Source organism: Dipodomys ordii, unplaced genomic scaffold, assembly GCF_000151885.1.
Source record: "Dipodomys ordii isolate 6190 unplaced genomic scaffold, Dord_2.0 Scaffold34, whole genome shotgun sequence".
Lineage (NCBI taxonomy): Eukaryota > Metazoa > Chordata > Mammalia > Rodentia > Heteromyidae > Dipodomys > Dipodomys ordii.
Window position 1 is genome coordinate 7,104,056 of NW_012267250.1, and position 11,620 is coordinate 7,115,675.

Below are 11,620 nucleotides of genomic sequence, written 5' to 3' on the forward strand. Positions count from 1 at the left end.
TACAGATGGACCTGTTGCAACAATGAGAAGTCATGTCGAAAACGAGCTTTACAACGTTGGTGGGGGGTGGGGAGGAGGCTGGGAAGGGATGTGAAGGGTAAACAAAGGAGGAGGCTGCAATGCTGGATAAGAAATGTACGCATTATCCTGCCCATGTAATTGTAACCCCTCTGTACAGTATGTTCACAAAAAAAATAAATAAAAATAAAGCTGTTTGTGGTGGTGTGTACCCATCACTTGTTACAAAGAGGACATAAATATGTAAATAAGAGCCTTGAAGTACAGGCCAGCCCTTGGAAAAAGCATGAGGCTTTATTTAAAAGAAACTAGATTAAAAAGGACTAGAGATAGTAGAGTGCTTGACTAACAAGCACAATGCTCTGAATCCAAACCCCAGTACTGATTTTAAAAAGTGTTTACCACAAATTAAATTAATATTTTGGAGATGAATTAAAACTGAAGTACCATCAGCATTAGTTTTGTAGTACTTACCATCCTTTATAGTTTCTTTTGTTAAGCTTCTTCCATAGTGCTGGTTTTGTGTCTCATAGCTATCAGAGTGAACATGATAAACCTGTCAAAAAAAAAGCAGTGCCTATTAAAGGACTAATACTCTCTGATCACATATTTTTTTTAACCTGGCAGAGTGTTTAATATGGCATCTATTTATATAACTCATCATAATAAACTTTAAAACATCATAGTCATATCAATACATGCACTTAACTAATTTAACATCTACTACTGACAAAAAGTCCTTACAAGGAAAAATGATTATTTCCAATATGATAAAATTATCATATTGGAAAAGTTAGTCTCCAGTTTAAGGTAGAAGGTAAAAAAGTGTTTTTCTTTTAAAATAAAAAAGCTTCCATAAAAAAGTAGATTCTATCACATCTTTTATGATTATTATATATACCTATATATAATAAGCATATAATAAAATATAATTTTATATTATTATGTAATACTATTTTGAAGTTACTAGCAAATACAAACAAACAACAAAACAAACAGAGGGCCAGGCATGGTGGTTTTCCACTGTAATCCTAGCTATTCAGGAGGCCAAATTCCATAAGACTGTAGTTGAAACCCAACCCAGACAAAAAGTTAGCAAGAACTCATTTTTTCTGTTGCTGGCTGTGGGGTTTACTCTGAGCCTGGACATTTCAGCTCAAGGCAAGCACTCTACCACTTGAGCCACAGCGCTACTTCTGGTTTTCTGGTGGTTTATTGGAGATAAGAGTCTCACGGACTTGTCTCACGGACTTTCCTTGCCTGGGCTGGCTTTGAACTCTGATCCTCAGATCTCAGCCTCCGGCTAGCAAGACCTCATTCTTAACCAACAAGCTGGGCATTGTGGCTCAAACCTGTAATCCTAACTACTCAAGAGGTAGAGATGAGGAGGATCCTGGTCCAAATCCACAGTAGGCAAAAAATGAGAAACACCCTCTGAAAAACAACTGAAGTGTCAAGAGCTTAGAACTTGACTCTAGTAGACAGCATCTGCCTAGCAAGTAGGAGACCCTGAGTTCATAATCTGGTAACACAGATAATCATTTAGAAGATAAGTTATTATTCTTTTAGGTAGTAGTTGTACTCTGGAAAATCAGTTTAAAAATGAATACAAAAGATAAAAAAACAAATACTGGCTGAATAAAATTAGTAAACAAAATAATATTTCAAATAACAAGTTTGTATAAGTAGAAGACCTCATTTACAAATGCAGCAAAAAGAATAAGAGATACAAATAAAAGTAAATAAACACAAGATGTGTATAAAGAGCACTTTAAAACATTCCTAAGATATACACCCATGTTCACTAAGAAGATTCAACATCATAAAAAGATACTAATCCTAAAGTTAATCTACAACTAAAATGAGATAATAAAAAGCCACCAACATTTTTAAAAATCAAATAAACTAATTCTAAAGTTTCTGCACAGCCAGGTGTGGTAGCTCATTTCTGTACTATCAACTATTCAGGAGGCTAAGGCAAGAGGATGGGCTCAGCCTAGAAGTTTGAGACCAGCCTGGGTAGTTTGTCTTTAAAATAGATGAAAAATGAAAAAGTTCACACAAAACAATAGGAAGAGCCAGATAAATTCAAAATAAAAGAATAACTTTATCATCCTACCATGTAGTAAAATACATTTGAATCAAATATGTAAGCCAATTTAGTATGTCATAGGATTTTAAGTCAGTAGAAAAAAATGACTGTTAGTCTGATTAGTTATTTGGGGAGAGATAACTTTATACCTTACTTCTCATGTCAGAATAAATTCAAAATGCACAAAATGAAATAAAAGCCCCCCCTCCTGAAAATATAAAAGAATTGTTGAATATCTAATAATCAAAGAAAGTATTTCTAACCAAAACTCACATTTCCACCCCATTCAGGATACTTTAAGAATAGAGAAAAGGGAAGGTGGCTTAGTGGTAGAGTGCTTGCCTTGCATTCATGAGGTCCTAGATTCTATTCCTCAGTACCACATAAGCAGAAAAAGCCAGAAGTGGCGGTATGGCTCAAGAGCACTAGCCTTGAGCTGAAAAGCTGAGGACAGTGCCCAGGCTGAGTTCAGGTCCCATGATGGACCAAAAAAAAAAAAAAAGAATGGAGAAAAGGTAAGTAAAATTTATATAATATACTCAGTGTATCCTTATATTCAATGTAAAAAGGACAAAGGAGCAGAAGATTTCACAGAAATCAAACAAGCCTCAAACTTACTAGGAACATGTCACGTCTCTTGCACTTAAATTACCAAACAAAAATGTCTCTAGACACTGATAACGTCTCCATGGGAAAAAAATGTCTCCATGGGGGGAAAAAATTGCCCCTGTTTGAAAACCATTGCCCTATATAAGGCAAACTGCCAATATTTACCGAAGTTATACATGTGGACACACCTCCCTTAAAGATTTATCCCAAGGATGTGCTAGCACACTGGTAGAATAAAATAGGTCTATAGTTACTCACTTGAACATGACTCATACTAGTAAAAGACTAAAAGCAATCAGAAGAGTCATCTTAAACTCTTTACACAGAAAGAGTTGAATAAAATCATTTTCTTTTGCATAAACATAAAACCTATTTAAGAAGGACAGTTTCTCGGCTGGGCATAGTAGCACATCCTGTGATGCCAACACTAGGCAGGCCTAGAAGGCTCATTAGGAAGCCCCTCTTTCTCTCAACAGAAACATTACACTGAACTATAAGAACACCTTTAAGAAATGGATATTCTCTATTTTACCTGAATATGTTTAAAGAGAATTCTATGGCTGGGAGGTTTGCTCAGTGATTAAAAAATACATGTTGAATGTGAGCAAGGCCCTAGGTTTCATGCCCAGCACTGCAAAACATGATTAACCCAAACAAAAACATAATTCTAAAAAACTCACCCTCTGTTACTCAGGAGTCTTATGATCTGAGTCAAAATAAATCTTATCCATAGGAACTTCAACCCCACATATGCACCAAAAAAGTTAAATCTTTCTAGTGCAACACTGTTATTAAATTCTCTTTGCCCCTGTTTATTTCTACTTTACTAACACTAACATGGAAAAAATTCTTGAGTTTCTCTAACTTCTACCTACTATTGTTCTTGTCTAGTAACAAAGATATTTATAAAACACATATACTCCCAGCCTGAAAACACACAAATACATATATGTATAGTTAAAATAAAGGTTGTAATTATTATTTTTTAATGGTTGGGAGATATGCTAAGGAGAACAGAATGAGCAAGAGCAAGCTCCAACTCTTCCTTATGGATAAATCTTAAGTGTTACTGTCATACTATCACAAAGGAAGGGAATACAAAAAAAAGACTTGGGACAGTATGATCAACAGAAGGAAAAAATAATTATCATTCCCTTTAATCAGGAATCAGTGATTGGGAAAGGTAACTTCTGTGTATTTCAAAAAAGCTAGAAGATAGGATTTTGGAAATTCTCACCACAAACAGTACATGCGTTAAGACATTATTACTGTGTAAGAACATTACATAACACATATATACAATCTATTTACATACCCCATGTTATAAAATGTATTTGTCCCATGTATATAAACTTAGGTGTTCATTAAAAACACACTTATAAATGTCAAAGCCAAATAATTAAGCAAATAGAAAAACTTTTTAAATTAAAAAAGTTAAATCGAGTAAATACTACTAAACTTAGAAAAAGAAGTGACTAAAATTTCTCTTCATTTAAAAAATACAGAAAAACAATACTTTTCTAATAAAAATGCAAAAATAATGTTTTTTCTAATATTTACTTTGAACCTTAGCTTAAACTTATTTAAAATAACTGTCCAGTTACTATCTTGGGGTTCAGTCATTTATTTATTCATCACTTACTATGTGCTAGGATCAGAGACTAACCATTTACCAATGAACAAAAGAGAAAAGTTCCTGCCTCACAAAGTTTATGTATTCAGGATTTATGAAAACATATTCCCTTCTGATATATTAGCATTATAATGGTATCAGTAATCTTCAAAGAAAAAATATAAAGAAAAATGTGTGTATTATACTGAATCACTCTTACCCTCATGCCAAGCACCAAGAACCCAATCTCTTCCATTAATGGGTACTTGCTAACCTGCTGCTGAATCTTCTCAGACGAGGCAAAAGGATCATAGCTTTTTCGCCCTATCTTTACATCCATTATACAGGGCTTAGTAAATTTATGGGTCACATCTTCCAGTTTTAGGTATAAGTCTGTAAGTAAAGAAAAACACTAATTAATGACAGGCAGACATATTACTACTCAAATATCACAAAGGCAAACAAAATGAGGAAATCCTAGAATCCTATATTTGATGTCAGTATAACTTGTGGAGGAGATGGGGAAAAACAAGTCGTTTAAGGATACAGGTGGACCTGTTGCAACAATGAGAAGTACAAGTTGTCCTGTCGAAAACAAGCTTTACAACGTTGGTGCGGGGAGGCGGGGGGAATTAGGTGGGGGGGGGGAAGAATTGGGTGGGGGAGAGGCTGGGAAGGGATGTGAAGGGTAAACAAAGGAGGAGGCTGCAATGCTTGATAAGAAATATACGCATTATCCATGTAATTGTAACCCCTTTGTACGGTATGTTCAAAAATAAAATGAAATGAAAAAAAAAGAAAAATTTAAAAACCTAGTCAGCAATTATTATTATTATTAAAAAGGACTGACCAACAAATGTGTAACATTTGCAAATGGTATGGGGGGAACAACAGGAATGGAGAAAAGAAGGGTGAGCAAATGCAGGCGTTGTTTTCAATATATACTGTGTTAAAAAATGAACTATGTAACCTGTGTGTAAGAATGGGAGAGGGAAATGGGGGAAAGCTAAGGAAGGTGTGAAAATGTCTAAGAAGCATTGTACTTATAACCTGACTTATGAAACTGTAACACCTCTGTACAACTCCTGAAAAATAACAATTAAAAAGCAAAAGGCAATGAAACCAGGTACTGGTAGCTCACATCTATAATCCTAACTACTCAGAGGTTGATATGGAGAATCTTAGTTTGAGGACAGTGCAAGCAGAAAATCTCACTAGATTATCTCCAAACTAACCAACAAAAAGCAGGCTGAAAGCAAGGCTAAAGTAGCAGAGCATCAGTTTAGAAGAGCATCAGTTAAGTAAACATGGGGCCCTGAGTTCACACTCCGAGTAATGCAAAAAGTAGATGACATTATTTCAAAGTTGTTTCAGAATATATTCATTCACCTTTTAAATATAAATTATGCCATCTATGCCTTAGCACAGTATCTTTAGTACTTTAAAATGTTTTATTCATTTATTCTTCACTTAAAAACTAGTAACTCTAAATTCTTCCTACAACAAAAGTAAGGGTTAAGAAAGGATCCTAGTTTTACCAGTTTCTAAGGAAAATCAAAGGACTTGCTTTGTATTTTATATATATCTATATTTTTATTGTAAAAATACTGTACAGAGGGGTTACAGTTACATAAGGATGGTAATGAATACATTTCCTATGGAGCATTGTTACCTCCTCTGTTTTTTCCCCTTCCATCCCTTTGCTCCCCACCTCCCCAACTCCTCCCTCCCCACCCCCCTGACAACGTAAAGTTCGTTTTCAACAGTGTCCTGTACATCTCAACATCACAATGGATCAACCTGAATCCCCATGAAGCATTCCGATATATCCCTTCCTCTCCTCAAAATTACAAAAATGTATATACAATATGTAGAACACCGAAATCAAAACAGGGGTTATACCATGGGGGAAGAACATACAAAAGAAAAGAATCACATAGTTCATTATAAGTACATTAAAAACAATAACAAGAAAGAAAATCCACTTGTGTCTCTTGTTTTGGGGAACATTTCGCTTAACATCATCTTATATAGTCATATGTACATAGCCTTTGACCTTCTCTGCTTGTCCTAGACATGTACTAGTCATTGCAAACAAGGAAAACATGGGACTTATGTTTCTTTGCCTGACTTAGTTCATGTAATATACTTTTTTCTGAGTCTTTCCATTTCCTAACAAATGGGGCAATGTCATTCTTTGTGATGGAGGCACAGAATTCCATTGTATATGCATACACCACATTTTCTTGATCCATTCATCTACTGAGGGGCATCTGGGTTGGTTCCATATCTTAGCTATAGTGAATAATGCTGTGATAAACATAGTTGTGCTGGTAGCTTTAGTATGGTCTTCTTTGTGATCATTTGGGTAGATGCCCAAAAGTGGGATTGCTGGTTCATCAGGAAGCTCTATGTGGAGTCTTTTGAGGATCCTCCATACTGCTTTCCAAAGTGGCTGAACAAGTTTACACTCCCACCAACAATGCAGTAGGGTTTCCTTTTGGCCACATCCCTTCTAGCATCTGTTGTTACTAGATTTCTTAACTATAGCTATTCTAACTGGGGTGAGGTGGAATCTCAATGTTGTCTTGATTTACATTTCTTTTATGGCTAAGATCTTGATTGGAGAACACTGACATCCAAAAGTTTGTTTGCATGCAACATAAATGTAAATTCAATTATAATATTATAAAAATCTAGTTACTGAAAACAAGGCTGGAGGACCAATGTGGGAAGAGGGAAAGATATTTTCCTCCCCTTTCCAAGGTAAAATAATCTCTAAATTCTGAAAAATATGATTCAGGTTTTAGTAATGAATACAGTAATAAACATTTCTCCTAAAATAAATATTTTCTCCTCAAAGAGAAAAGATTTTATCTTGTTAACTATTAGCAATTCAAGGCTAGAAAAAATGTACATTACCTCTAAAGGGTACCAAGAATAAGAGAAGCCTTGTCCCTTTTCTTTGTTCCTGTTCCACTAAGACTAAGATATTATCCAATTACAATAAAGAAGTTTGTGTTGAACCAATGAGGACAACTCAGAGCGTAAACATTTTTACACCACTCAGATTGACTAAGCATACATCTCCTCTAAAGGGTAAGAGATAGAGATCAAATTTTGTCCCTGAAAGGATAGTGGAAGGAAGGTTGTGACTATGCAGATATGAAGAAGAAACTGCAGCCCCCAGAGCAGCACCAATACAGAAGGAGTCTACAATTGAGAGAAAAGTTCCTGAACAGCTATCTTCAACAGCTTAAGAGAAAACAAAAGATCTGGACACAGGCACAACACTGTAGTGAAAGGCAATAGACAAGTGGAAACATCCTGACCAAGAAGCTGGAGCCCACCCACGCTTGTGTATTCTAAAAGATTACCACCATGGGGGTCAAACTGGGAAAGGAGCACAAGACAATTCCTTCAGATCCTCTCCTACCATCCCTAACAGCTTTCTGCAGCTCCAGCTGCACAAGAATGTTAGCAACAAGACATAAATTCAAATGTCAAAAAAGTCTAAAGACTAACAAAGTAGATTCTTGGCACTGAAAAAGTTAGCATATAATTTGGAGTCAAAAATTTGCAAATTCTTGGGGCTGGGAAGGTGGCTAAGTGGTAGAACGCTTGCCTTGCATGCCTGAGGCCCTGGGTTCAATTCCTCAGCACCACATAAGCAAAAAGAAAAAAGCCAGAAGTAGCGCTGTGGCTCACTAGCCTTGAGCTGAAGAGCTGAGGGACAGCGCCCAGGCCCAGAGTTCAGGCTCCATGACCGGACCCTCCCCTCCAAATAATGCAAATTCTTACTGAGTTTGTAAAGCTGTGTATGACACTGTAGAAGTTGTAGGGAAATCCTGCCTCAAATGCACAACTATGTGTTCATTTGGTAGAGATTAAAATAAATAACCTGTTATAAAGTTTGGAAGTAGATTTTGTATGTCTGAATATAAAAACAATATTTCTTCTTTTCCTTTTTATAAAGGAGGAAGATACAAGTGCAATAAGAGTATAATAAATGTTTGCTGAATAATGAGTGTTTGCCTTTCCCATTCCTACTGCCCAGTAGAACTTTGGACTTGGCTTTCCTATACTGAACAGTAATTTCTTTAGTAAATAGGGATAGGTTTTTACGCTACATTTATTTCAACTGATTAAATATGCTTTCCTTCAATTTAATTATTAAGTAACTGCTAGACTATTTACTATTAGCCTTCAGAAATAAAACTCTCTAACTTAAGGTCTACTGGGATTGAGTGGTTTCTTTTAGTTCTTTGGCCTCGTTTTAAGTAACCATAAAAATTTGAGATTCTCAAGGGAAATAACAAAATGCTGAAACAAGGATACAGGCTGACCCATTATAAAAATGAGATGTACAAGACACTATGTAGAAAATGGAACTTTACAACTTGGGGGGTTGGGGAAATTTGGGGAGGTGGGAAGGGAAGGGAAGGAATGGTAGGAGAAAAACAAAGGAGAAGGTATCAATGCTCAATAGGAAATGTACCTTACTCATGTAACTGTAACCTCTCTGTACACTATTTTTACAATAAAAAACAAAAATAAAAAATTTGAGATTCTCATTTCTATCTTCCCAAGATTTAAAAAATAAATTGCAAAATCTGTTGTAGTAAAGTTCACTTAAGGAATCAATGTTATTATATCTAGCAGCTTACAAGTGTTTCTGAAAAACAGAAATAAGGTAGCATGATCTCAGCATTGAGATCATATTATTGAGTTACAATTATTTATTTACATGTTACTGATTTACAGTTTCTGCCATATGTTCAAAAAACTGAATATTATTTCTTCTGAAAAATACTACTAGAAAATTCTTTCCATGGAATAGAGCTAAATCAAAGTAAGTCAGTCCTGCAATTCAGTTATTTAAATGTTCAAAGGCTAAAGAACAGCCTGTTAGGCAAAACCACAGACTGGGTAACAAAGAACAGATCAACCAGGCCCCTTTGCAAATACAGACTGGAGCAATGTTTTTCAATATATAGGTTATAGCCTATTATTGGATTAGAAATTCAACTTAAAGGGTAGTAACCAAAAGTTCCTTAAATGACAGAAAGGGTAAACATGAGAATTCTCATATACACTAAGACCTATTATTGTGGATTGGTCATAATCTTATAAACACTGAGTTTTGATATAAAATGTATTTATATCATAGCCACAAAGTTTAAAAGAATATTTGACTTAGGGTTGGGAAGGTGGCTTAGTGGTAGAGTGCTTGTCTTGCATGCATGAGGCCCTGTGTTCGATTCCTCAGCACCACATAAACAGAAAAAAAAAAAGCTGGAAGTAGCATTGTGGCTCAAGCGGTTGAGCTGAAGAGCTGAAGAGCTGAGGGACAGTGCCGCAGACCAGAGTTCAGGCCCCACGACCGACCAAAAAAAAAAAAAAAGAAGAATGTTTGACTAAACAAATGTCAATGTGCATTATGTTTATCCAACTCAAAGCTATCCACAGATCCTCAAAGACAAGCCCTTTAGAACTGTCATACTTCAGAATCTTGCCCTTTGGTCACAGTCACTGAAGCAGGAATGGTCATTTGTACAAGCTTGTTTAGTCCTACCAATTTGGAACTGAGATGCAGAAATGACATTCTGATCACCAACCAGCCATGTCTAGGTCAATAACATATGCCACAATATGTAAATTACTTGATGTTAATTAAGTGATTCCTTTGATGGAGATAGCTCAGGAAACCAGAGAGGAAGAAAATATGAAAGACTAGTGTGTGGCTCAAGTGCTAGAGTGCCAACATAGCAAGCATCGGGGCCTGAGTTAAAACTCTAGTGCTGCCAAAAAGGGGGGTAGTGGGATGAGGATACTGCCCTGAACCAGTGGCTAAACCTGTAATCCTAGCAATTCAGGAATCTGAGATCTAAGGATCAAAGTTTGAAGTCAGCTAGGACAGAGAAGTCTACAAAACTCTATCTCCAATTACCTAGCAAAATACTGAACTAGAGGTGTGTCTAGCCATAAACAGCAAAAGCTGTGTAAACAGTGCAAGGTCCTGAGTTCAAGCCTATTACTGATGAGCGCGCGCGCGCACGCGCACACACACACACACACACACACAGAAATATGCAGAGAGAGAGAGAGAGAGAGAGAGAAAGAGATCCAATTCCTGGGTACTGATAAGATTTGGTTTTTGCTTCTGGGGTTATCTTGAGCTCAGAAGCTTAGTCTTTGACTTTCTCTGTAGCTTTATCATAAAGTCTCTCATTTATCAAGTCCACATCTATTTCTACAACTTATCCACAAAGAACAAACAACTGCTTTAGGAGCAGAGATAGTAAATTCAGAGCTCAAATTTACCATTTATTAGTATGTGGCCTAGATAGCAATTCTCTATACCTCAACTATATATATATATAGATAGATAGATATAGATAGATAGATATCTATATACATATAGATAGATATAACTATATATATATTTGAGATACAATAGAATCCACTATCAGGTATCATGAAGAATAAATGAAATACTGTACTGCAAAGTGTCAGTACCTATTCTACAAATAGAAGTACAATATTTTCCTACTTCATCCAAAATAAAATTGCATACACCCAATATATTAACTGAGGTACAAGACCTGTTCTGAGATATAGAAGTAAAAACATACATAAATATTGCTTTGAGTTGCTTTTGAAGGGTAGAAATGTATTTTAGTAGCATAATGTATACTGTATTCATTGAAGATTTACTCATTTTATTTGTAAATATATATAAATATAAAAATACACACAATAAATTTGCTAACCATGTTATGTCACCAATGGATCTACACTGAACTTTGATGTTTAGTATAAATATAAAATGATTCATTGGATTATACCTTCTCTTTCCAGATAAGACAAATATAACTTAATTACCACAAAATAAAAAGACATAGTCATAACTCAACTAGGCATAAGATAATGGAGACTCTAACCTGAGATTAATACAAAGCCTTAGCCTGCAGTTAAATATTAACAAAAAATATCTATTTATTATACATTGATCTTATCTCAAGTTAAAATATGTGTTATGACTGCAAAACACATTTAATCTGATCACTAACCTCAAGCAAGGTCCTTACAACTGCTTAACTATCATAGCACTCACTTTTCCATCCTGAGCCTATTTCATACTTCTTCCTCAAATACTGTTTGCTTTTCTATTTTTCAAAATTCTACAGAAAACTGGGAAGGGATGGGAAGGGTAAACAAAGGAGGAGGCTGCAATGCTTGGTAAGAAATGTACGCATTATCCTGCCCATGCAATTGTAACCCCTCTG

General features: G+C 35.5%; 1 protein-coding gene across 2 annotated transcripts in view; it reads right to left on the reverse strand.

Annotated features, from left to right (window-relative positions):
• Ipmk (inositol polyphosphate multikinase) overlaps positions 1-11,620 on the reverse strand; it is a 36,578-nt gene that overhangs the window by 5,439 nt on the left and 19,519 nt on the right. Inside the window, exons 4-5 of one of the 2 annotated variants that reach the window (XM_013017202.1) lie at positions 4,552-4,724; positions 493-574 (exon numbers count right to left, since the gene is read on the reverse strand). In XM_013017202.1, the coding sequence (XP_012872656.1) occupies positions 493-574; positions 4,552-4,724 (255 nt within the window). The remainder of the gene's footprint in view (positions 1-492; positions 575-4,551; positions 4,725-11,620) is intronic. The other variant, XM_013017203.1, reaches the window with a different exon arrangement.